At 37.0% G+C, this 26,518-nt stretch overlaps 1 protein-coding gene across 7 annotated transcripts in view; it reads left to right on the top strand.

The window, feature by feature from the left end:
• ARHGAP24 (Rho GTPase activating protein 24) overlaps positions 1 to 26,065 on the top strand; it is a 775,519-nt gene extending 749,454 nt beyond the window's left edge. For all 7 annotated transcript variants that reach the window (XM_073805426.1, XM_073805427.1, XM_073805428.1 and 4 more), the window contains 5 exons: positions 3,096 to 3,228; positions 3,845 to 3,918; positions 7,627 to 7,748; positions 19,641 to 20,715; positions 25,541 to 26,065. In XM_073805426.1, coding sequence (XP_073661527.1) covers positions 3,096 to 3,228; positions 3,845 to 3,918; positions 7,627 to 7,748; positions 19,641 to 20,715; positions 25,541 to 25,784 — 1,648 coding nt within the window. In that variant the 3' untranslated portion in view covers positions 25,785 to 26,065. The remainder of the gene's footprint in view (positions 1 to 3,095; positions 3,229 to 3,844; positions 3,919 to 7,626; positions 7,749 to 19,640; positions 20,716 to 25,540) is intronic.
• The last annotated feature ends 453 nt before the right edge of the window (positions 26,066 to 26,518 follow it).

Consider the following 26,518-nt stretch of genomic DNA (forward strand, 5'->3'; position numbering starts at 1 on the left):
CGGACTGTGAGCCTCTTGAGGTGAACCGGAACTGGCAAACATGTTCAAGTCTTCCCGGAAATGATTGATTTCTTCCGTTTGGTGGGAAAGGACAAAGCCAAAAATGAGAACACTAGGAAAATGGAAAAGTCTCTATTTCTACAAAATAACCTAAGTTTAGTAAAGCCCCTCAGAAACAGTCAAAAAATTTTAAGTTGTATACTTTAAGCCAAAAATGTAATAACCTTTGTTAATTGAAATAAAAAAGAAAATGTATTCAGTCATTTTTTCCTTACCATTTTTATATAACCAACAGTGTATGGGTATATACTTATAATGCTAGAAACTAATGCAATGTATCACTTTAGAGAAGGAAGAAAATAATCATCATAGTCCACATCTCTTACCTTGATTCATAGCGCAAATATATCTATTCTTGGAGCATTACTGCAGCTTTGGTGCTCAGAAAATTGCGGTGGATGAAAAATGATTCTGCAGCCTTTCATCCTTCACAATTTTCACACCATCTCAATTAGTTTAACTTTGCAATCATGCCATCTAGTGCTCAAACGTCCTCAGTACTACAGCTCAACTTCATTAGAAGCAAAATAATACAGTATCAGGCAAGTTACGTTAAAAACACTGTGCTTGGGGACAGGCAATGTAATGAATAGTCCATCGTTGAGACACTAAACCAGATTTCTTGCTAAATAAATATTTCTTGTTTATCATTATTGTTTCATTAATTTATTGCATTTAATTCATAAATATTTTTGTATATTCTATTTATATAGTCATACAAATTATACATAACATACACCATATATTGAAATTATACTTATTTTATTTTTGTATTCCTTTCTGTGTCTTTCTATAACTTTAACAAAATGGTCATTGAATTTGAAGGCAACACAACCCAACGACCCAGTCATGGATTGGATTTGATTAGAGTGGATTGGATAGAGTGGAATAAAAAGATGGAAATCATTTATTGTAATATTTGATTGCATTGCATATCCTGCCCCAGGTTGTGGTTTTGCTACTGCTGATGACTGTGCCTTCAAGGGTCAGGTGCTTCACGACATACCAAGAGAAACACAGAAGGGTTTTGGATTGCACGAAATATAGCAATTTACCAGAAAATAAAAAAACTAGGGTCTTTTTTTTGCTTTACCATTGAGACTATTTTATATATCTTTTTTAAAAAAAATTTAGGAAAGTATTGTTAGAAATTAATGAGCTTGAATAGTTTTCAAGATGTCCCAGAGACATGATTTTTGTGTTCTTTCCTAGCCTTTAAGATGGCCTCTATGTTGTCTATCGGTTCAGAAATTTAAGAGAAAAAATTCATTTCTGTAATTATGAAAAGAATAAAATTGATTAAAGACAGGCCCTATCAGATCACCTCCATCATTTTAGCATCCGAAAAAAGGTTGACAATATACCAGCTCTGACTGACTCTGATGTTAAAATGGAAAACCTCAGCCCTTGCCCTGATTCCAAGGTAGATGAAGTCCTATGGTCCATGAGGATGCTCCCCTCTGCTCAGACCTCATTCTCTGAGCTCTTTTTCCCTTAGCCTTTTGTCAGCTCCTCAAGGACAGGACACTCCATCCCACTTTGGGCGCTGTTTACGTGCCTTGCTTTAATCGGAATGACTTCTTTTATTCTTCACTCTCATTTAGTTCATTCTTACACCCCCTCAGATCTTACCCTGAGCATCATTTCTTCAGAGAAGCCCTCCAACCCCTGAATTAGTCCTTTCTTGTTATTAGATGGCACCCCAAACGTTTCCTTATTACTACTCACCACATTTGTAATTATATACTTGTGTTATTATCTTACTTTCTATCTCCTACTCCCACTAGATTATAAATTATGAGCAGGCTAGAATATTCCTTTTTATAACGCTTTAGGGTCCTAGCCACTGTGTTTTCTATAATGCCTGTTACAGAGAGGTTATGCAGGAGATAGTTGAGGAAATCAACCTAAGAGTCCAAAATTGAGAACTGAGATGCCCATTGTCCCAGCCCATGTAGATTTGTGAAGTCAACTCTGCTTTTATGTCACCCTTGGGGCAAGAGAATTGTCACTGAGGCAGGAAATTCTGGTGCCTCTATCCCAGCTTCTGAAGGAATACCCCTCAGCGACTTGTCACTTCCTGCAGCAGAGTCTGGGATTGGAGTGTTTGTTCCCACCACTTACAGAATCCCTGACCTTGCTCACCACCACTCTTCCCACTTCTTGGGAATCAATTGACCTTTCACTCCCTGACCACCACTCTCCTTCCCACGCTCTTGTTCCTCACCCCCAAAACAAAGCAAAGCAAAACAAAACAAACCCAAACCAACCACCTCCTCCTGCCTCTACTGTCAGCCATCTTCATGGATTAACAGAGAGATACAGAGAACAAAATATAAATTAATATTTCAGTAAATTATCCTATCACTCTGGTATTCAGCAGAGAATAAAAATAAATTTTACACAAAGGACACGTTAAGTTTTCAGTGTTTATTTTTGTAGCACTTCCCTTCTCTTTCTAGAAGACTGTAAGGGTCACCAACTATCTTAGAATATCAGACAAGAAATCATTCTGAGATCAATCATCTTCAAAGTGAGTTTTTCTTAAACAGTTAAAACATACTAAACTTCATGTGTCTATAACCAATCACCAATATCTTCTAAAGAATAAGAAATGAAATTAGGATCTATAAGTAATTAAGTTTGACATTGAATACATATAGACACATATGTAGATTCGGTGTTTTTTGGTGCATTGTATTATATTTTATTATAAATCTGGTATATATATTCTCGTTTTAGAAAAATAACACTTTTGCTTAACATCAAATACACACAAAAGAAAAATGCTTGCATTTTTGAATATTTTCAAACCACACTGAGGATTCCAAGTGTCTCTCTGGATCCCTCTCTTTTGCACCTGTGGTAGCGTCTAATAGGTGTTACCCAAGCATGTGCTTCTTGAAAGCTGGATCAACTAATTCAATTGTCAACTCATTTAGAAGTCTGACTCTTAGATGTATACTTGATGAAAAAACTAACCAAACGGTATGAAGTTCACTCCGTAGAAACTCTTTACACTTCTACCTCCACAGCAACACAGATGTACACACAGTGGCATCACTTCTTAAACTGTATCTCCGAGAACTTCCAGAACCGGTTATTCCTTATGCCAAGTATGAGGATTTTTTGTCTTGTGCCAAACTGCTCAGCAAGGAAGAGGAAGCTGTAAGTCCATGCATTTATTTCTTAAAAAGCTATTGTTTGGGTTTTTTGTCAGTGTTCTTAGTCTTTAATCTGTAAAGTTTCCTTTGTCCCATGCTTGGATTGTTTTCCACTATTCTAAGTATTGACATCACACATATTTAGATTTTACACACACAACGCAGGTCCCATTTTTAATCCTCTCTCTGATCAAAAAGAAAAGTACAGATGAATAAATGAAATCAGCATTGCTTGCCACTTTGCACCCAAATGCTAAAAATCGGAAGGACTCTCACTATATTAAAGCTACTCCTTCCCCCAAACAACCTTATTACAAATAAGGCAAACTTCCCTTTTCAGTCAATTGTGAACAAATGTTAAAAATGTTAAAAGGGCTTCACTTAAACATGTTTCTCCACAAATAGTGCTTACAGAGATATTTGAAATTCTTTTACATCTTTTGAAAATATTTCTGAAATGTTTTCTGTGATAGTGGCAAGTTTTCAAGACAGTATCCTTCACTGGTAATATGTGAAACTAACTAAAAAAAAAAAAAAAAAAAGGCTGTATGCCCATTTTCCATGTGCTTTAATTCCAAGGCCAACACTTAGATAACATGTATTCTCTTCTTTATATTCAGGGTGTTAAAGGATTAGCAAAGCAGGTGAAGAGCTTGCCAGTGGTCAATTACAACCTTCTCAAGTATATTTGCAGGTAAGAATTGTCCTAAAGACAAAACTAGGCCTTCCCTGGTGGCGCAGTGGTTGAGAATCCTCCTGCTAATGCAGGGGATGCGGGTTCGAGCCCTGGTCTGGGAGGATCCCACATGCCGCGGAGCAACTGGGCCCGTGAGCCACAACTACTGAGCCTGTGAGTCTGGAGCCTGTGCTCCGCAACAAGGCCGCCATAGTGAGAGGCCCGTGCACCGCGATGAAGAGTGGCCCCCGCTTGCCACAACTAGAGAAAGCCCTCGCACAGAAACGAGGACCCAGCACAGCCAAAAATAATTTTAAAAAAAAGACAAAACTAAATTTAAGAAGACTGTATTTAGCCTGACACTAATTTACTTTTGACAGTGAATAAAAATCACTTAACTGCTCTGACCTCCAGTGTTGGCCTCTATAAAACTGAGGTTTGACAAGGTGATTTTTTTTTAAATAAATTTATTTATTTATTATTTATTTTTGGCTGCGTTGGGTCTTCGTTGCTGCCCGTGGGCTTTCTCTAGCTGCGGCTAGTGGGAGCTACTCTTCATTGCGGTGCGTGGGCTTCTCATCAAGGTGGCTTCTCTTGTTGCGGAGCACGGGATCTAGGGTGCACGGACTTCAGTAGTTGTGGCACATGGGCTTAGTTGCTCCACGACATGTGGGATCTTCCCAGACCAGGGCTTGAACCCGTGTCCCCTGCATTGGCAGGGGGATTCTTAACCACTGAGCCACCAGGGAAACCCTTGACAAGGTGTTTTCAAAAGTTTCTCTGAGCACTAAAATTGTTTGATTTAGTAATTTGCTGTTTCTGAAGTCTCTCTGGCCTCTACATATTAAAGATATGTTGCTTTGAACTTCCATCCAGGTTGTTTATAATTGTACCATGTACCATTGTTTAACAGAAGGAGCGTGTATCCTGGCATGAGAAAGATCTGCCCAGGAGTCCAGATTCTACCACTGACTACTTACGTGTCTTTATGCAATTTTCTTATCCTCTTTGAGACTAAAGATCCTAATAGGTAAAAAGGTAGTGAAAACACATATTTCACACAGCTGTTTTAAAAATTAAAGTATATTTTAAAATTTTATATACCTATACATTTATACATATAGTGAATGCTAATATTAATTTTTTCCATTTCTCTCAAGACTCACTAAAAAAACATCGTAACTCAATTCTGCTAGAATAATAATTGTGCTTCATAAAGCTCTCTCTCAATGACCATGTTTAATGTCAGGGATGCTATGTACCATGTCTGTGCCCCTATTTAAGAAATCAAGTATGTACTATTGAAACATATTAAATTTATTTTTTTAATTTTATTGGAGTATAGTTGATTTACATGAAACATATTAAATTTAAATAAAGAGATTAATGATTGGCACTACAGGTCATTGTAAAGTATTTTAAACGATAGCTTCCCAGTCCATTTTTAAATAAAATTAAAATTTTTAATTCAGTACAGTGCATCATTTACATGTGTTTTTTGCGTCATGATTAGATAAATGTACAGCTGACTGGGAACTATGGAGTTTAAGACTCATGCCAGACACTGTGGAGTTCATTGTCAACTGTAATTGAGTAGGAATTCCAGAACCTCCTGCCATACTTTTTCTGGTGATGGTTAGCATTCAGGAAACAAACAAGACCTTAGGTTTCAGAATTTGAAAAAGCAAGAAATAGTTTCACAGATAAGATAGACTTATTAACATAGAAGGGTTCCATCCCAAGTTTTTGAACTAATTCAAGCTATTGTAGTGGATAAGAAAAGGATGACAGTCTCTTAAGTAAAAGGGAAAAAGGCTTTTTGGAGAACAGTATTGCAAGTCTTTATCTCCACAATAGAAAACCTTAACTTCTCTTAACACATTTAAAGCAGACTTTTAATTTCAGCTATTTCAAATAAGAAATAGTAGTTTGACTTTTTACCCTTCAGTTTTGCTATAATTAGGCTGTATAACAGTAGTGAACATGTGGAAATAGGCACTTTTTAATTTTTATTTTTGGCCACGCTTGTGGGATCTTAACGGCAGTGAAAGCCTGGAGTCCTAACACTGGACCACCAGGGGATTCCCAAACAGCACCTTTTTAAAAACTCATGGTATAGTAATCAAGAGTTCAGAATCTAGCGTCAGATCACCTGGATTCAGATCTCAACTCTGCAAACTCTGTGTTCTTGGAGAAGATTCTTACCTCTCTGGTGCCTCATGTGTCTAACCTGTAAAATGGAGATAATGGTATTTACCTTACAGAGATGCTCTGAGAGTTTAATAAGTTAGCACGACTGACACATAATAAAATATATTATTTTAAATAACACATAAAATAGGTTAAAACTTTTTTCATCACTTCTTTGTCTCATTAGTACAATTAGTAAGTGTAAGGTCGGATCTTAACAAACGGCACCGCGAAACAGAGGAAAGCTTCAAGTGAGCTTTATTAGGGAGCGCTCCCGGGGCGAGGTTCACTGGTCGGAGAGAAAGGGGCCAGAGAAGTTGCACCCGGGCGAGGGTTGGGCAAGATTTTATAGGGGAAGAAGGGAAAGGGGTGTGGTGAATCTGGGAGGGCGCAGGGTATTTCTTATTTGGTGGTCTTTTCCGGTATCCTGGGGGACCGTTAGTCCCGCTCCTCGAAAGGCAGGAAGGCTGGGCCGGGTGCAAAGTCCCCAGGTCAGTTCCTGGAACTGGGTGGTCCGGAAAGTCTCCAGGTCAGTTTCTGGAACTGGGTGGTCCGGAGAGTTTCGGTCTGATGCAACCTGTGAATCTGATTGTGTTCCCCTGCCTCGGGCCAGTTGGCCTTACAGTAAGCCATGAATTAATAGAAGTTCCTGTAGAAACAAAGAGGGGATGGGAAATGAAGAAAAGCTGAAAAATTACAAAAACAATCTCTGCTATTAAAATCATTTGGAGATAGTGGGAAGCAGCCGCATAGCACAGGGAGATCAGCTCAGTGCTATGTGACCACCTAGAGGGGTTGGATAGGGAGGGTTGGAGGGAGGGAGATGCAACAGGGAAGAGATATGGGAACATATGTATATGTGTAACTGATTCACTTTGTTATAAAGCAGAAACTAACACACCATTGTAAAGCAATTATACTCCAATAAAGATGTTTTAAAAAAAAATCATTTGGGGAAAGGGCTATTTCATGCCTCTAATTCGTTAGCACCTAACAAGTTAAAACAATTTGTGCTTGCAATTTTCCATACCAGTAGAACTGAGGTTTTATTTTAAACCATGTTTGATCTCATTTTTTAATAGACTATAAATTCGAAGCTCACAAATTACTCCACAAAGAGAGTTGATTCCTCCTCTCTGAAATAAGAGATTGTACCAGACAATCTTATTTATAGTTCTTGAATTAAATATATATATAAATTTAATATTTTATTTAGGGATTGGAAAGAAATTCATATTCTTGAATCTCAAGTCCACATTAGCATTATCCAAACACTCTTGTTCCTGTGACTGACAGGGAAACCAAGCCAAGCCAGGCCAGAGCAGATATTTGATATGATCCCTTATGAGTTTGATCCTTAATAATTTGCAATATACATTCTGCACATTTGACAGAGAGATGTTTGAATTCCTAACGAATTTTGTGTCCATAATCATCTTTGAATGTACTCCACTTCATAAATTTCCTGATAACCCATTTTCTTCCACTAACAAGTTTGATCCCATTGTGTTTTGTTCATACTCTTGCACCCAACAGGTTCTTGGATGAAGTACAGTCCTATTCAGGAATTAACAAAATGAGTGTGCAGAACTTGGCTACTGTCTTTGGCCCTAATATCCTGCGCCCCAAAGTGGAAGATCCTTTGACCATTATGGAGGGTAAGTAAATTATTATCTTACACCCTCATCAATAGAACTGTCTCTTTGTTGTCTTGAATCTATTCTCCTATGAGGAAACTAGGGAAATAAGTGAATCCATGGTAACTCCATTCATGAACTCAAGTTCTTCAAATACAAAAACTCCTCTTTGGGAGTCAGACATTTTTTTTGGAGTTTACTAAACATAACTTACCAAACGATTCCTTAGGAGTTTTATAAGAATAAATGGAACTTCCATAAGTCATCTGCAAAATATCACACAAAAATGGGAAAAAATCTAATTCACTTTTTGAGTCCAATGCAATTTTCAGAAAATTCAAATAGTTACTATTTTAAGTTAATGTATTTTTATTAATTCTGGTTTTATTTGACGAATTTCAAGAGGCAGAAAATATGGGCCTTTGTAAGATAATGCTGCTTATTTACCTTGGGTTAAACATGAAGAAATTCTTGTTTTCTATATTACAAAATGCCTCAAATTCTTTTCCACAATGAACTGTTACTTCTGTTTATTTCCAGCAGGCCTCACTGCTTGAGTACTTTTCTTACCTGTGGCCATCAGTAGTACTGTTGATGTGCAGGTCTTGCTGAGCTGAAAGAGTAAGGTTAGAAGATGGAAAACTCATTAAGCAGCAGAAAAGAGAGAACTAGACATAGAGATTGTTCAGAGATCTGCAGAGGGTATTCCTCAAGTCTTTGCCTAAGAATTGATTTATGCTTGCACTAGAGGACTCTACACTGCTTTCTGGGAGAGAGTACCAGAAATCAGTACTCTGAGCCATTCCTGGGCCTTACACCAAGCTTGAAATAATTGTGTTTCCCACAACCAGAGTAGAAAACCCTGACATTGAGACGTTGTATCGAGACCTCAGAAAGGTATTACCTTGGTGATAATGTTAAAAGTTACAGTCTCTATATAAAGTTTTTAAAAGAAATCCCAATGATTCAATAGAGATTTGGGGAAGAAAAGGAGGAATAGTTGGAGCACAAAGGATTTTTAGGGCCATGAAACATTGTTCTATATGATACTGTAATGGTGGATACATGATATTATGCATTTGTCAAAACCCAGATCTCACAAAGAGTGATTTCTAATATAAACTGTGGACTTTAGTTAATAATAATAATAATGTGTCAATATCGGTTCATCAATGGAATCTAAAACTGTTAAAAACCTAAAACTGCTCTAAAGGTTTCACATTAGAAACTATGCAATTCAAAAGGACATGGATCGGGCTTCCCTGGTGGCGCAGTGGTTGAGAGTCCACCTGCCGATGCAGGGGACATGGGTTCGTGCCCCGGTCTGGGAAGATCCCACATGCCGCAGAGTGGCTGGGCCCGTGAGCCATGGCCGCTGAGCCTGCGCGTCCGGAGCCTGTGCTCTGCAACAGGAGAGGCCACAACAGTGAGAGGCCCGCGTACCGCAAAAAAAAAAAAAAAAAAGGACATGGATCAAAATAAATCCTATAAATGTAAAAAACTCCAACTTATCTTCAAACCCCTAACTGTATAGCAAAAAAAGTCCAACAGAATTTAAAGATATTTTTTCCAAATTAAAGCAGTGTGCTAAAAAAGAAAACATATGTTCCCCTAAGACTTATAGTCAATGTTTATGTCAACTTTATCCATAATATCTCCAATCTGAAGACTGATCAATTGTCCTTCAATTACTGAATAGATGAACAAATTTTGATACATCCATGAAATGGAATTCTACTCAGCAATAAAAAGAATGAACTACTGATACATGGATAACAATATGGATAAATAACAAAAGCATTATGCTAAGTGAATAATGCCTAGACACAAAAGACTTCATACTGTATAATTGCATTTATATGAAATTCTAGAAAAGAAAAAACTGTAGTGACAGAAAGCAAATCAGTGGTTGCCATGGATAGTGGATTGGCTACAAAGGGGCACAAGGGAATTATCTATATAATGATTAGGTGGTGATTAAAGGACTGTCATTTGTCCAAATTTATCATATACCTCACAGATATCTTGTACATGTGCAAAATGAGACATGTACAAGGTAATGTATTGCAAAAAATACAACCTGAATCTACATTTCAATAGAATGTTGCCATACATATGTATTTTAAAGTGCCTAGGTACCTTCAAAGGAAAATTGAATTCTTATCCAGTTCTTATGAAAAAAGTGTCCCATAATATGGTATTTAAGTTCAACCTGTATAAAATTATATGAGCCTGGGGAATTGTTGGAACATGTAGTCCAGTGGGACTCTTCAGAATGGACAGGTGATTATAACCACTCTGACCTCATTTATTTCGGCTTCATGTTTCTTATTAGCATTCTAAGGAAGAGAATGACAGAGAGGGGAGAATAAAAAGGAAAAAAAGATAGTGCATATAATGACACATACATCATTATTACTACCAGGCTAGTCTGTCCTAAATGGCTATAAAAATTGAAAGGAAGTCACTTTGCAAGAAATGATTGCCATTTACTATTCTGGAAACTAGATGAAAGCAAAGCCTTCCAAGGTAATAGAAATATATTTCTAAATCTCTAGGGATCTGACACTCACTCTATAATCGTGGCAGGTATACACTGGCATAGTTCTTCACATATTTCATCATGGAGACCTTGAAGATATCTCTCTTCAATTAATTAAATGCCTCACACAGTTCACAACTGTGATAAAAAGCAGTGATGTTTCTAAATTGCTACATAATTGATATGACAATCCAGTTTTCTACAAGCCAGTCTTAAAAATATTAAATCCAGTTATCATCCATAAGTCGGTCTTAAAAATATTAAAAGTATTTGCAAAAATGTGAACAGTGTACCTCTTCTCCTTACTTTGATTGTTTTTAAAAAAATAAATACATTGTTTTTATTAATATGTAAAAAAAAAAAAAGCAGTGATGTTTCACATGTTAATATTCCAGTGATGGGGAAAGCTCAGAAGTTACTAAAAGAGAAAAGATAGATATAGAATACCATTAATTTCATTCAGTCTTTTTTCTTCCATAACTCCATCATAATTGATGATTCAGTAGATAGTTGTCTTTTATTTAGTTTCTTATTAGAACAACACCGAGTTTACTTATTATTACTACAGTTTTAAATCCAGCAGCTGTTCTAATTTCATTCTTTTACATGTAGCTGTCCAGTTATCCCAGCACCACTTATTGAAGAGGTTGTCTCTTTCTCCATTGTTTATTCTTGGCTCCTTTGTCATAAATTAGGTGACCATGTGTGTGTGTGAGTTTATCTCTAGGCTTTCTATCCCGTACCATTGATCTATATTTCTGTTTTTATACAGATACCAAACTAGACCGTAGTATAGTTTGAAGTCAGGTAGCCTGATTCCTCCAGCTCCATTTTTCTTTTTCAAGATTGCTTTGGCTATTCGGGGCCTTTTATGTTTCCATACAAATTGTAAAATTTTTTGTTCTAATTCTGTGAAGAAGGCCAGTGGTAGTTTGATAGGGATTGGATTGAATCTCTAGATTGCTTTAGGTAGTATAATCATTTTCACAATGTTGATTCTTCCAATCCAAGATCATGGCATATCTCTCCATCTGTTTGTATCATCTTTAATTTCTTTCATCAGTGTCTTATAGTTTTCTGCATACAGGTCTTTTGTCTCCTTAGGTAGGTTTATTCCTAGCTATTTTATTCTTTTTGTTGCAGTCGTAAATGGGAGTGTTTCCTTAATTTCTCTTTCAGATTTTTCATCATTAGTATATAGGAATGACAGAGATTTCTGTGCATTAATTTTGTATCCTGCTACTTTACCAAATTCATTGATTAGCTCTAGCAGTTTTCTGGTAGCATCTTTAGGATTCTCTATGTATAGTATCATGTCATCTGCAAACAGTGACAGCTTTACTTCTTCTTTTCCAATTTGGATTCCTTTTATTTCTTTTTCTTCTCTGATTGTTGTGGTTAAAACTTCCAAAACTATGTCGAATAATAGTGGTGAGAGTGGACAACCTTGTCTTGTTCCTGATCTTAGTGGAAATGGTTTCAGTTTTTTACCATTGACAACGATGTTGGCTGTGGGTTTGTCATATATGGCCTTTATTATGTTGAGGAAAATTTCCTCTATGCCTACTTTCTGGAGGCTTTTTATCATAAATGGGTGTTGAATTTTGTCGAAAGCTTTCTCTGTGTCGATTGAGATGATCGTATGGTTTTTCTCCTTCAATTTGTTAATATGGTATATCACATTGATTGATTTGTGTATATTGAAGAATCCTTGCATTCCTGGGATAAACCCCACTTGATAATGGTGTATGATCCTTTTAATGTGCTGTTGGATTCTGTTTGCTAGTATTTTGTTGAGGATTTTTGCATCTATGTTCATCAGTGATATTGGCCTGTAGTTTTCTTTCTTTGTGACATCTTTGTCTGGTTTTGGTATCAGGGTGATGGTGGCCTCATAGAATGAGTTTGGGAGTGTTCCTCCCTCTGCTATATTTTGTAAGAGTTTGAGAAGGATAGGTGTTAACTCTTCTCTAAATGTTTGATAGAATTTGCCTGTGAAGCCCTCTGGTCCTGGGCTTTTGTTTGTTGGAAGATTTTTAATCACAGTTTCAATTTCAGGGCTTGTGATTGGTCTGTTCAGATTTTCTATTTCTTCCTGGTTAAGTCTCAGCAGATTGTGCATTTCTAAGAATTTGTCAATTTCTTCCAAGTTATCCATTTTATTGGTATAGAGTTGCTTGTAGTAATCTCTCATGATCCTTTGTACTTCTGCAGTGTCAGTTGTTACTTCTCCACTTTCATTTCTAATTCTGTTGATTTGAGTCTTCTCCCATTTATTCTTGATGAGTCTGGCTAATGGTTAATCAATTTTGTTTATCTTCTCAAAGAACCAGCTTTTAGTTTTATTGATCTTTGCTATTGTCTCCTTCATTTCTTTTTCATTTATTTCTGATCTGATTTTTATGATTTCTTTCCTTCTGCTATCTTTGGGGGTTTTTTTGTTCTTCTTCCTCTAATTGCTTTAGGTGCAAGGTTAGGTTGTTTATTTGAGATGTTTCCTGTTTCTTAAGGTAGGATTGTATTGCTATAAACTTCCCTCTTATAACTGCCTTTGCTGCATCCCATAGGTTTTCAGTTGTCGTGTCTCCATTGTCATTTGTTTCTAGGTATTTTTTGATTTCCTCTTTGATTTCTTCAGTGATGTCTTGGTTATTAAGTAGTGTATTGTTTAGCCTCCATGTGTTTGTATTTTTTACAGATTTTTTCCTGTAATTGATATCTACTCTCATAGAATTGTGGTCGGAAAAGATACTTGATACGATTTCAATTTTCTTAAATTTACCAAGGTTTGATTTGTGAACCAAGATATGATCTGTCCTGGAGAATGTTCCATGAGCACTTGAGAAGAAAGTTTATTCTGTTGTTTTTGGATGGAATGTCCTATAAATATCCATTAAGTCCATCTTGTTTAATGTATCATTTAAAGCTTGTGTTTCCTTATTTATTTTCATTTTGGATGATCTGTCCATTGGTTAAAGTGGGGTGTTAATGTCCCCTACTATGATTGTGTTACTGTCGATTTCCTCTTTTATGGCTGTTAGTATTTGCCTTATGTATTGAGGTGCTCCTCTGTTGGGTGCATATATATTTACAATTGTTATATCTTCTTCTTGCATTGATCCCTTGATCATTATGTAGTGTCCTTCTTTGTCTCTTGTAATATCTTTGTTTTAAAGTCCATCTTGTCTCATATGAGAATTGCTACTCCAGCTTTCTTTTGATTTCCATTTGCATGGAATATCTCTTTCCATCCCCTCACTTTCAGTCTGTATGTGTCTATAGGTCTGAAGTGGTCTCTTGTAGACAGCATATACACAGGTCTTTTTTTGTATCCATTCAGCCAGTCTATGTCTTTTGGTTGGGGCATTTAATCCATTTACATTTAAGGTAATTATCAATATATATGTTCCTATTACCATTTTCTTAATTGTTTTGTGTTTGTTATTGTAGTTCTTTTCCTTCTCTTGTGTTTCCTGCCTAGAGAAGTTCCTTTAGCATTTGTTGTAAAGCTGGTTTGGTGGTGCTGAATTCCCTTTTATTTCTTTTTCTTCTCTGATTGCCATGGCCAGGACTTCCAAATCTATGTTGAATAAGAGGGGTGAGAGTGGACATCCTTGTCTTGTTGATGATCTTAGTGGAAATGCTTTCAGTTTTTCACCATTGAGTATTTGCTGTGGGTTTGTCATATACGGCTTTTATTATGTTGAGGTAGGTTCCCTCTATGCTCGTTTTCTGTAGAGTCTGTTTTTTAAACATCTTTATTGGAGTATAATTGCTTTACAATGTTGTGTTAGTTTCTGCTGTATAACAAAGTGAATCAGCTATATGTATACATATATCCCCATATCCTGTCCCTCTTGTGTCTTCCTCTCACCCTCCCTATCCCACCCCTCTTTGTGGTCGCAAAACATCAAATTGACCTCCCTGTGCCTTTGGGTGTTGAATTTTGTCAATATATTTTTCTTCATCTATTGAAATGATCATATGGTTTTTATTTCCTAATTTGTTAATATGGTATATCACATTGATTGCTTTGCATATATTGAAGAATCCTTGCATTCCTGGTGTAAATTCCACTTGATCATGGCGTATGATCCTTTTAATTTGTTGTTGGATTCTGTTTGCTAGTTTTTTGTTGAGGATTTTTGCATCTATGTTCATCAGTTATTGGTCTGTAATTTTCTGTTTTTGTGATATCTAACATCATACATAAAAATAAGCTCCAAATGGATTACAGACCTAAATTTAAGACCAGACATTATAACAGTCTTAGAGGAAAACATAAGAAAAGAACTCTTTGAAATAAACCACAGCAAGATCGTTTTTGACCCACTTCCTAGAGTAATGAAAATAAAAATAAACAAATAGGACCTAATTAAACTTAAAAGTTTTAGCACAGCAAAGAAAACCATAAACAAGATGAAAATATAACCCTCAGAATGGGAGAAAATATTTGCAAATGAAGTGATGGACAAAGGATTAATCTCCAAAATATACAAACAGTTCATGGAGCTCAATATCAGAAAAACAAAGAACCCAATTAAAAAGGGGGCAGAAGACCTAAATAGACATTTCACCAAAGAAGACATGCAGATGGCCAAGAGGCACATGAAAAGATGCTCAACATCACTAATTATTAGTGATGATGCAAATAATTATTAGTGCAGCAAATAAAAACTACCATGAGGTATCACCTCACACCGGTCAGAATGGTCATCATCCAAAAATCTACAAACAATAAATGCTGGAGAGGGTGTGGAGAAAAGGGAACCCTTTTGCACTGTTGGTGGGAATGTAAATTGATAGAGCCACTATGGAGAACAGTATGGAAGTTCCTTAAAAAACTAAAAAGAGAGCTACCATGTGACCCATCAATCCCACTACTGGGCATATACTGTGAGAAAACCATAATTCAAAAGGTCACATGTACCCCAGTGTTCACTGCAGCACTATTTACAATAGCCAGGACATGGAAACAACCTAAATGTCCAACAGTAGATGAAAGGAAAAAGAAAATGTGGTACATATAAACAATGGAATATTACTCAGCCATAAAAAGGGACGAAATTGGGTCATTTGTAGAGATGTGGATGGACCTAGAGTCTGTCATACAGAGTGAAGTAAGCCAGAAAGAGAAAAACAAATATTGTATGTTAACGTATATATGTGGAATCTAGAAAAATGGTACAGATGAACCTATTTGTAGGGCAGGAATAGAGACGCAGACATAGAGAATGGACATATGGACACAGGGCGGGGGGAAGGGAGGGTGCGACGAATTGGGAGTTTAGGTTTGAGATAAATACACTACGTAAAATAGATAGCTAGCGGGAACCTGCTGTATAACACAGGGAGCTCAGTTCAGTGCTCCATGATGACCTAGATGGGTGGGATGGTGGGGGTGGGGGGGAGGTCCAAGAGGGAGGGTATACGTATAGCTGATTCACTTCATTGTACAGCAGAAACTAACAACATTGTAAAGCAATTTTACTCCAATAATAAATAAGTAAATAAGTCCAGCAGCTGAAATATAGTTGGACAAGTACATGATTTGCAGTGAGAAGATGAAGAAGCATCATATTTCAGCCTGGTCACTTATCATCTGTGTGTCCCTGGGCAGAACTGTAACCTCTCTGAACCTCAATTTTCTCATCTGAAAAATGTTAAGTCCTATCTCACAGCCTTCTGAGAAAATTTAGAAGATGTAAGTGAAACATTTCCACCTAACACAGTTTCACAAACTCTAACACACACAGGAATAATCTGGGAATATTGCTGAAATTCTGATTCAGAAGGTCTGTCTGTGGTGGGTCCTCTATGCTCTGCTATTGCTACTATTTTGTTATCGTTGGTGTCATCTGGGGGCTGGTTAGAAATGTAAAATCTCATGCCCCACTCAGTATTTACATTTTAACAGAATCTCCAGATAATTTGTATGAACATTAATGTTTGAGCAGCACTGGCCAGCATCAGACCTAACAAACTGCAGATTCCTAATCTAAATATGTTAGAAGTTTTGAATCATTACAGAAGTGTGAAGGATATAGATGAATATAACACATATTTTCCTATTCAGAATTTGACTATAAATTATATTCAGAACCAAATCTTGCCCAGGTGTTGCTTTAAGCTAATGAGTGGCCTCATCCCAAGTCAAACTTCTACTCTCTGACAGCTACTAGAAGCTATTTCAGTAGATATCTTCATTGTCAAAAGCACTTATCATTTTCTTCACCAAATTTATTTAAGTATTTTAAATAATATTACCTTTACTAACTAAAATTTGTTTCCCTGTATTTATTTATCAGAGACTACTCTTAGGAGCTTTTATCAACACGGTAAAAGAAACACAGTTAACACACCACATTAATATAGTTCAAGCCAAAGCAAAGATGATTAATGCTTTCATGAGCCTACACTGCTTTATTGTGGGTATATGAATAAAATTCTTAAAAAGATTCTTAGGGGGTTGGGACACCTAAAGTTGTGAAACTAATTTAGAAGCCTAGTTAGTGGTGGTGGCCTATTTTAAGGGGTGGGAGCAGCCCAGCATGTAAGTCAGTGAGGAATATGTGAAAATATATTTTGAGATTTCAGCTAATATGCCATAAAACCTGATAAATCCACCAATTTTTAGAAAGAATATTACTGCTTTTTATGATAGATTAGCCTTTCTATCCACTGTTGTCTGAGTTATTTTTACTATCTGAAACTTGTAAGGTATTGATTTCTAATCATACTTTACAGTGAATAATATAAATATAAGGATCAAATGAGAACCTTAGCATTTTCATTTGTGTAAGAGAATTATTTTCTTTCTTGAAGGTCTTCTCTTTGTTTAAAATGCCCTGAAGTGTTGATATTTCTTTAGAGCAGATTTGCTATTGGCAAATTCTCTGTTTTTGTTTAGCTAGGAATGTTTTATTTGTCCCTCATTTTTGAAACATAGGTTTGCTGGATAATATAATTCTGGCAATGAGAATGATGAAAAATCAGCTGATAATCTTATTGAGAATCCATTATACATGAGTTGGTTATCTCTTGCTGTTCTCAAGGTTCTCTTTAAGACAGTTTGACTATGATGGATCTACGTCTGGATCCTTTTGCATTTAGCTTGCTTGGAATTTGATGAGCTTCTTGAATGTGTAGACTCATATTTTTCATCAAATTTCTTCAAATTCCAGCAACTCTTTCTTCAAATATTCTTTCTGCTCATTTCTCTTTCTACTCTCCTCCTGGGATATCATTACGCCTATGCTGGTATGCTTGATGGTGTCCCACAGATCTCTGAAGCTCTGCTCATTTGTCTTTATTCCTCTTCCTTCTGTTCCTCAGACTGGGTAACCACAGTTGTCTTCAGGTATGCTGATTCTTTCTTCTGCCTGCTCAAGTCTGCTGTTGATCCCCTCTACTGATTCTTTTCATTTCAGTTATTGTACCTTTCAACTCCAGAATATCTATTTGATTCTTTTCTACACTTTCAAGCTCTTTATTGATATTTGGCGAAACATTATTCTCACTTTCCTTTGGTTCCTTCATTTATTAGAAAACATTTAAAATAGCAAATTTAAAGTCTTTGACCAGTGAGTACAGTGTCTGGGTTTCCTCAGAGTCTGTTTTTTTTTTTCTTTTTTTTCCTTGTATATGGGCCATGCTTTGTTTATTTTTTGCATGTAGCATTATTTTTTTGAAAACTGCATGTTTTTTAAATAATATAATAATATGGGAACTCTGGATATCAGACTCTTACCCTCCCTTTGTTGTTTTTGCTGTTTGTTGTTTGGTTTTTTAGTGAGTTTTCTGAAATAATTCTCTAAAGTCTATATTATTCGTCATCCGTGGCCACTGAAGTCTCTGCTTGGCTTACTTAGTTGTCAGCTAAGGATTGAACAAAGATTAAAAGACTAGAGCTAATAAGTTTCCCAGTCTTTACCAAGACACTCTGTGTTCATGTTGGGGCAAACTTTCAACACTCAGCCAGGAAGGTTACAACTCTGCTTTAGCATTCAGATCCTTTTTGTGCAGAGCCTCAAGATCAGTCAGAGGTGAGAGCTTGGGGACTTCTCAGTTCTTTCCTGAGCATGCATATAGCCCTAGGCATGCACAGAACCCTAAGCATGCATGTAATCTTCTAAATTCTCAGGAATAAAGCAGAGCTTTTCAACACCTCCTTTGGAAGTCTCTTTCCTCAGATTTTCCTTCTAAGCTTTTTGTTTAGCCTATTGTTTGTCTTCAACTGTTATCCACTTGCTTTAGGCAAACATGATTTTAAATGAAAGAGCCCCTAATTGTTTTTGACAAATGGCCTTGAGAAAGTGTTGCTCACCCTGGTCAAATTCTTATTTAGATAAAATGAAGACAAGCCTCTTGAGTGGCGTCTTCCAGGGAACCACCAAACAAGTAAAATAATGACAATTCTTTGGGAATGGGACTTTGAAGGATTTCCATCCCTGCTTTTCCCATTCCAGTGGCTGCCAGACTGCTGGTTCCCACTGTGATTGTGGGCTGTTGGTTTTCAAGGCCACTGCAGAGAGGAGGATAGGAATAGGATGAGTTAAAATACCACAGTGCTTGCTGTTCTGTACCAAGATTCAATGATTTTTTTTTTAAATAAACACTCTCCAGATTACAACAAGCCTTTAATTTCCAAAGTTCTGCAAATGATGATTCAGAATATTTTTGTCAGTTGCTTTTATGGAGGAGAGGATTCTTGTAGGTCTTTATTATACCATTTTGGCTAATGTCACTTAAAATGCCCTGAAGGTTTTGAATGCTGAGCAAAAGTTGTATGGAACTTCATTGTCTTGCTATATTATAAAGACAGACCATATATCCACTAGAGATTTTATAGGGTTCCACTTTGAGATGCCAATACAAATGTCTTGATAGTTTGAGGCAATTGTCTGTTGAGAGATAACAGTGACTTCCTCAAAGAAAGGTTTTTCCTAATTAAATGTCAAACTTCCAAGAAATGTGTGACAATGAAGAGGCTGGTCTTTGGAACTAATTAATTCTGGGTTCAAGCCCTGCATTTTCTCCTTAATAGCTTTGGGATGCTGATCAAGTTATTTAACTTTCATAAGACAGTGATAGATAGAACAGTATCTATTCATAGATTTTTTTTTTTAAATCCAACTACACTAACAAAAGTAAAGTGCTTGGTATAGTTCATGTTAAATGCTCAAGAAATTTTAGTAGTTAATATTGCTATAGATAATATTGCTATTATCATCATTAAGAATATAGTTTGGCACTGCTAATAATAATGCTGAATGTTCACCTGAACTCTTTAATAACTCTTTAAGAGTCACATTCAAAATAAGAAATAAAACTGTTTCACTCATACTATTTTGTTTTCTGTGCAATTCCAGGCACTGTGGTGGTCCAACAGTTGATGTCAATGATGATTAGCAAACACGATCGCCTCTTCCCCAAAGATGCAGAGTTGCAAAGCAAGCCCCAGGATGGAGTGAGCAACAACAACAATGACCTTCAGAAGAAAGCCACCATGGGTCAGCTACAAAACACAGAGAACAATAATACCAAGGACAGTCCTGGAAGACGGTGCTCTTGGGACAAGTCTGAGTCTCCCCAGAGAAGCAACATGGATAACGGATCCCCCACAGCTCTATCAGGCAGCAAAACCAACAGCCCAAGGAATAGCGTTCACAAACTGGATGTCTCTAGGAGCCCCCCTCTCATGGTCAAAAAGAATCCCGCCTTCAATAAGGGCAGTGGGATAGTCACCAATGGGTCCTTCAGCAGCAGTAATGCAGAAGGACTTGAGAAAGCCCAAACCACTCCCAATGGGAGCTTACAGTCCAGAAGGACCTCTTCCCTGAAGGGGTCTGGTACCAAAATGGGCACCCACAGTGTACAGAACGGAACGGTGCGGATGGGCATTTTGAACACAGATACCCTCGGGAACCCCGTGAATGGTCGCAGCATGAGCTGGCTGCCCAATGGCTATGTGACCCTGAGGGATAACAAGCAGAAAGAGCAAGCTGGAGAGTCGGGCCAGCACAACAGACTCTCCACCTATGACAACGTCCACCAACAGTTCTCCGTGATGAGCCTTGACGACAAGCAGAGCATCGACAGTGCCACCTGGTCCACTTCCTCCTGTGAAATCTCCCTCCCTGAGAACTCCAACTCCTGCCGCTCCTCCACCACCACCTGCCCGGAACAAGACTTTTACGGTGGGAACTTTGAGGACCCCGTTTTGGATGGGCCCCCACAGGACGACCTTTCCCACCCCGGGGACTATGAAAACAAAAGTGACCGGAGGAGTGTGGGTGGTCGAAGTAGTCGTGCCACCAGCAGCAGCGACAACAGTGAGACCTTTGTTGGCCACACCAGCAATCACAGTGCACTGCATAGTTTAGTGTCCAGCCTGAAGCAGGAAATGACCAAACAGAAGATAGAGTATGAGTCCAGGATAAAGAGGTGAGGAAAATCTGGAGCCCCAAACTGCCAGAGAGGGTGTGATAGCCTCCTAATATGAGACAGGCTCACCCAGAGGGTAAATATGCTGACTCCAAAGTCAGAGACTGGGTAGCTTCACCATTTGTAAGCTGTGGGACTTTGGGAAAGCTCACTTCATCTCTGTGAATCTCAGCTCCCTAATGTGAACATTTTAAATTCTAGCAGTATCTACCACAAAAGCATGTAAGAAATCATTGCACATTGTCCCTGGCACAGAGCAGTTGCTCAGTAATACTATCTCTTGTCAATAAATGTGTGGATTTGTGTTCGAGGGCTGGGGAGAGGAGCGGAAGGGGATGAATTCAGAACAAGGAGTCTGTTCTCATAGGAAGAGGATGAAATGAGGATAAAGAGAAGTTGGAGAAATAAACAGATCTTTATTGTTCATTTTTTCCTTTGCTGAATGCTGGGAGAGTGTCTGTTCTCTCCCAAGCTCAGACCCAGACCCCAAGGATTCAGCAGTGGATAAAACAGACAAAAACTCAGCCCTCGTGGAGCATGCTTCCATTCCACTGGAGGAGACAGATAAATAAGTAAAATAGATCTCATGCTAAGTAGAAGACTAAAGCAGGGAAGAGGGGTAAGAAGTGTTGGTGAGGGGTAATTCTAAGTGTAGGGCCTTATAGGAGGTTAAAGAGGCAGCTACGCAGATGCCTGGGAGGAGTGGAAATGCCGTGAGATGGAATAAGTGAGGAGCTCAGAGAGGTACCTTAGAGCTTTCAGGATCATCTTAAGTCTTTGGCTTTTACTCTGGGATTGGAATCCAGGGAGGTTTCTGAGAAAAGTGATGGCATGAAGTGTATTCATATGGACAATGGAAATTGTAGCCTAAGTGGGGAGCAAAACATGTGAATTATAAGGAAGCAGTTGTGCTGAAACCTAATTGATAGCAGTTGACGTCTTCTCATAAATTGACCGAGGTGGTGATGGCTTAGCAACTTCAGAGAAGCAACCTGGGCAAGACATGGGCTATTGGCTGAGCATCCTGTGTTGACAGTACCCCTGACTGCCAGATGCTCCATCATCTTGAAAGGCAGGAATACAGAGAATGGAGCCCAGGATTCACAAATACAACCTTGTGCTGGAAACCTGAACATCAGCACACCCCGTGATTTCACCAAGGTCACAGAATTACAAAACTGATTGTTTTTATGTTCTCCTTTCAGTGTAGTATAAGGGAAGGACACTGCACTCTCAAGAGAAGGCCTGAGGCTCAGTTTAGCCTGAAGTAGCCCCTCTAGTGGCCTCAGTCCCAGTCCCAGACTGTGCCTTAGTAGACCCCTTCTTGTTTAGGGTCCTCATAGTTTGTGAACCTCAGTCTTTGTCCTGCTTCAAATGCTTCCATGGCTCCAAACCCCATGTGGTTTCATTTTTATATATAAAGTTGACCTTAATGTATTTTAATGTTTCCCATCCATTTATCAATTATCAAGCAAAAAGATATGTATTTTTAAGAGCTATGGTAAAGTAAATATTAAAAAAATGCTTCTTATATGTTAGATTGAAAAAATTACTTTCTTGGAAACAGAAACTTGGTTTGAATTTTCCTATATAATGCTAAGTGACAGGAGGTTTAAATAAGAAGAAAAATGGAGTCATCATCTTATAAGGCTACTCTTCATTCTGAATGTAGTTTTTGGAACCACTGGCTACCAAATCTCTGAATTACTGCCAAGGCATGATGATAAATTAGCACTTAGCACTGAGAAGCAAGAGCTAACACTTGAAACTTACCTTAGGATAGGAATACATTATTCTGAATGGTTGCAGATGTACAGGTTCATTTATGAGAACATTGGTGCTACATTTATGTTCTGAGTCTATGGTGCATTTTAGAGACATTGATAAAATAATAGAAGCTTCCAACAGAACGTCATTCATTGGCCTCTTTCACTGTAGCATTTTTACCCATGTGACAGGCAAAGGGAGAGGTCCATGATAAAGTAGGGCAGAGGAGCTGCCACATGACCAAGCCACAGAAATATAAGAAGTAACTGTTCTAGTTAATTCTTGATCATTCCTGTTTAGAATTATACATTTGTCTTTCAATTCCTTTTTAACTCTACCCTACAAGTATTAAGGATAGATAGATGATAGATAGATAGATAGATAGATAGATAGATAGAGATAGATAGATAATAGATACGTACATATATACACACATACATACATACATCCCTAGATAGATAGAAAGATGATAGAGAAATAGATACTATACTTTATCTATCATTGATATGTATGATTTTTAGTTTTTAAACATGTGAGTTTGATGTTATTCCCTCCCCCATCACCTTCTCCCTTTATCATATTGTGGTCAGAAAAGTTCATTTGTATGATATCAATTATTTGGTCTTGTAAGAAGTATTTATTAACTTATTATTGGTTTGGGATTGTATAAAGGACCAATAGATCAAATCTGTTAATCAAGCTGTTCAAATCTTTTACATTTCTCCTAATTTTCATCAGATAGAGCTATAATTTCTAAGAAAGTTATCTTAAAATTTCCTAATTTTTGTGGATTTATCTATCTTTATAATTTTGTTATATTTTATATTGAATAACTTGAAACTATACAGCTAGGTGAATAAAAGTTCAGAATTGTTTATATCTCCCTGATGAATTGATCCTTTTATCATAAAGTAATGGTAATAATGCTTTTTGCCCAAAAATATTTCTTCTCATATTAATATGGCTATATAATTTTTATTTTGATTAATAACGTTCTGCTATATATTTCCATTAACTTTCGAACTTTATGTTTCATTATTTGAAGACATATTTTTTTCAATTCTGGAGTATTTTTATCCATCACCATTTTTGTTTATTTCATCTCCCCATTTTCTCAATTTTCTGTCTCTCCAACCCTTATTAAAGTATGTTGGACCTTCTTAATCCATTCTCCATCTCTGTTAGCTTCTCTTTCTTATATTACATTTTCATCTTTTTTCATTATGTGAGGAATTCTGGGTAATTTTTCCTCAGAGCTGTTTTCTCATTTATTTATTTTCTCTTCTGATTAATTCTGTCACCACTCAGCCCATGAGTAGAGTTTTTGTATTCTCTTTGTCATAAAGAAAATTGATGTTCCAAGCTCTCAGTTGAATCACTTTCAGCCTTCTGCCTCTTTTATACTGGAGATCTCCTCCTCCCCATGAGCAAAATAAAAACCTAGTCACAGCTTCCAGGGCTTCTATCCAGGAACAATACCCCTCATGTGCTTCCATTTACTGTTCTAAATTTGAGTTTCTTCCTTGGTTCTGATAACCTCAAGATGCTCTTTTATTTCTTTTAACCTTGCTATGTATTTAAAAAATATTTTTCTTATATATTTTTCCAGCATTGATCTGTGCTTACAGTGGGAGGGGTTTCTTCTGTTTTCAACCCAGTCTAGATTCTTGGAAGTTTCATATGAGTGCCTGTTATGTAAAATGCATTGGTATATTTTTTAAAAGGTGTCTTCCTTGGTATTTAAGATTGAGTTTCTTCCAGCTTTTTTAGTTCTAAAATAAATAGCTTTAGAAAGAAAAGAGAATGTATTGTAAAATAATTCTAGGTGACAACCAGCACACTACCAGGTTTTCATGTAAAAAATGTGATCATGTGGTCAAAATGGCCTTCTAAACTGATTATAGAATGTGACTTTTTAAAAAATTCTAGTTTCTTACAAAGGGAGAGCAGATTCATCTTTAAGTGTTCTTATGATTATCTGGATGAAATATCAACATATGGGACTCATTATTTCAAAACAGAAAAATAATTGAGATTTTAATTTGAAAATTATTAAAATAATCAGATTTCTGAGAGCTACCTGTGCATTAGCCTTTCATATTTCAATAGTATGTCAAATTCAAACATACTCCTGGGACTTTAGCTCAGAATAGGAGAAATTAAAATGTCAGCCATTACCAAAACACATCATCTAGTAATCAAGTGCTTACTATTCCTCCTTGAACAACAGCAATAATAAATTATGTTTTGGAACTTAGTGATTATTGGGAAAACTCTGTTTATAGGAAATTATCTAAAATTATACAGTTATCCAAAAGAATGTAGCTATCAACCTATAAAAATATAACTCTAGAGATCTTAAGATATATTAACTTGGAAGGCAGTGAGAATTTTAGATAGTAGGCTACTTAGGTGGACTCCATTGTCACAGAATGTCAGATGAATTACTTATTCAATACATGTAATCTCTACCTCTCTTGTTACTTACTATACGGTGACTGCTGTTAATACCACTTTTATATGATGGGACTCTATATGTCCCAGAGAAGCCCATTCTTAGCTGTTGACTTAACCTTTCTAACAAAGACATTTTCACTATCATTCTTTTTCCTTTGATAGAAAGCAAAAATAATTGTCCTTTTTTTCTTCCAACTTTATCAGACTCCCCCCTCCTTTCTTTTAGTAAAGCCAGATTTACATAATGATTCAGGAAACTTTGTGGTTTAGGTTGCCTCCTACTTCTGCCATTCTGTGCTCCATGACATTGGTCTCTGACTTCTTTTTGCCAAAATTCATTAATTCGCTATCAAATGACAATGAAGTGCATTCAAGAGAGGTCTTGGGGTCTCAACAAAATGACGGTAAATCATGTTAGGAAGCAGTAAAAAAAAGAATATATATACACCTTTTAATCTGTGGACCTTGCTTCATTGATTTGAAAGGCTCAATCCAATTTCCTAAACATTGCAGAGACAGTTTAGGAAATATTTTTTAGCCCTTTTGAATTTCAAATTAATAAAATTGCTTTATGTCTTATTCCTTCCCCCACCCTTTGTAGCTTAGAACAGCGAAACTTGTCTTTGGAAACAGAAATGATGAGCCTCCACGATGAACTGGATCAAGAAAGGAAAAAGTTCACAATGATAGAAATCAAAATGCGAAATGCCGAGCGAGCAAAAGAAGATGCAGAGAAGAGAAATGACATGCTTCAGAAAGAAATGGAGCAGTTTTTTTCCACATTTGGGGAGCTGACATTGGAACCCAGGAGAACCGAGAGAGGAAACACGATATGGATCCAGTGAGGCTGATTTCTCCCACTGTCTCCAGTGGCTCTGGGGAAGACTCTGGGGGTTCTGGTGGGATTATTATATAGGATCAGGTGGCTGGTCACCTGGCTGTACAGAGTTCTAACTGGGGAAGACATATCATTTACAGACATTGCCCATTCATATCTGCAATGTGTACCAAAGTTGTATCATGCCCCATAATGCTACTGTCAAGTGTTACAACTGGATATGTGTATATAGAGTAGTTTTTAAAAAGTAAACTAAAAATGAGAAACATATCTCAATAATTATTTTATCGCAAGTCTTGTATTTAAAATGTTAAATCAGTATGTCATTGCAGTTTAGCTTGCTTTCAAGCTTCACCCCTTGCACTTAAGCTATTTTTGGCATTGTGTTATCATCAGCTTATTTTATAGATCAATATTTTTATTTCCCCTTTTGCTGAGGAAATGAAAATAAGCAGATATATAAGTATATATAAGATGAGTTATTAAAATCAAAAAGAATACTTTGTGGCTGTGCTGTTTCTGCCAATGGACCTTGCCATGACCAAAAAGAGAAATGTAAATAATTTTATAAATTACAGTAGAATCACCAGGAACCTTTGAATTGCTCTGTAAATTCTGCCCTTGACACTGCTCAGTTTTCTTGGTGAGATGCTTTGACACAGGAGATTTTGGACCATGTAAAAAAGTCCCCTTCTCAAGCCCCCTGGTCTGCCTTGCCCATTCCACAGATGTATGTCTCCT

This window comes from Tursiops truncatus, chromosome 5 (genome assembly GCF_011762595.2).
Source record: "Tursiops truncatus isolate mTurTru1 chromosome 5, mTurTru1.mat.Y, whole genome shotgun sequence".
Lineage (NCBI taxonomy): Eukaryota > Metazoa > Chordata > Mammalia > Artiodactyla > Delphinidae > Tursiops > Tursiops truncatus.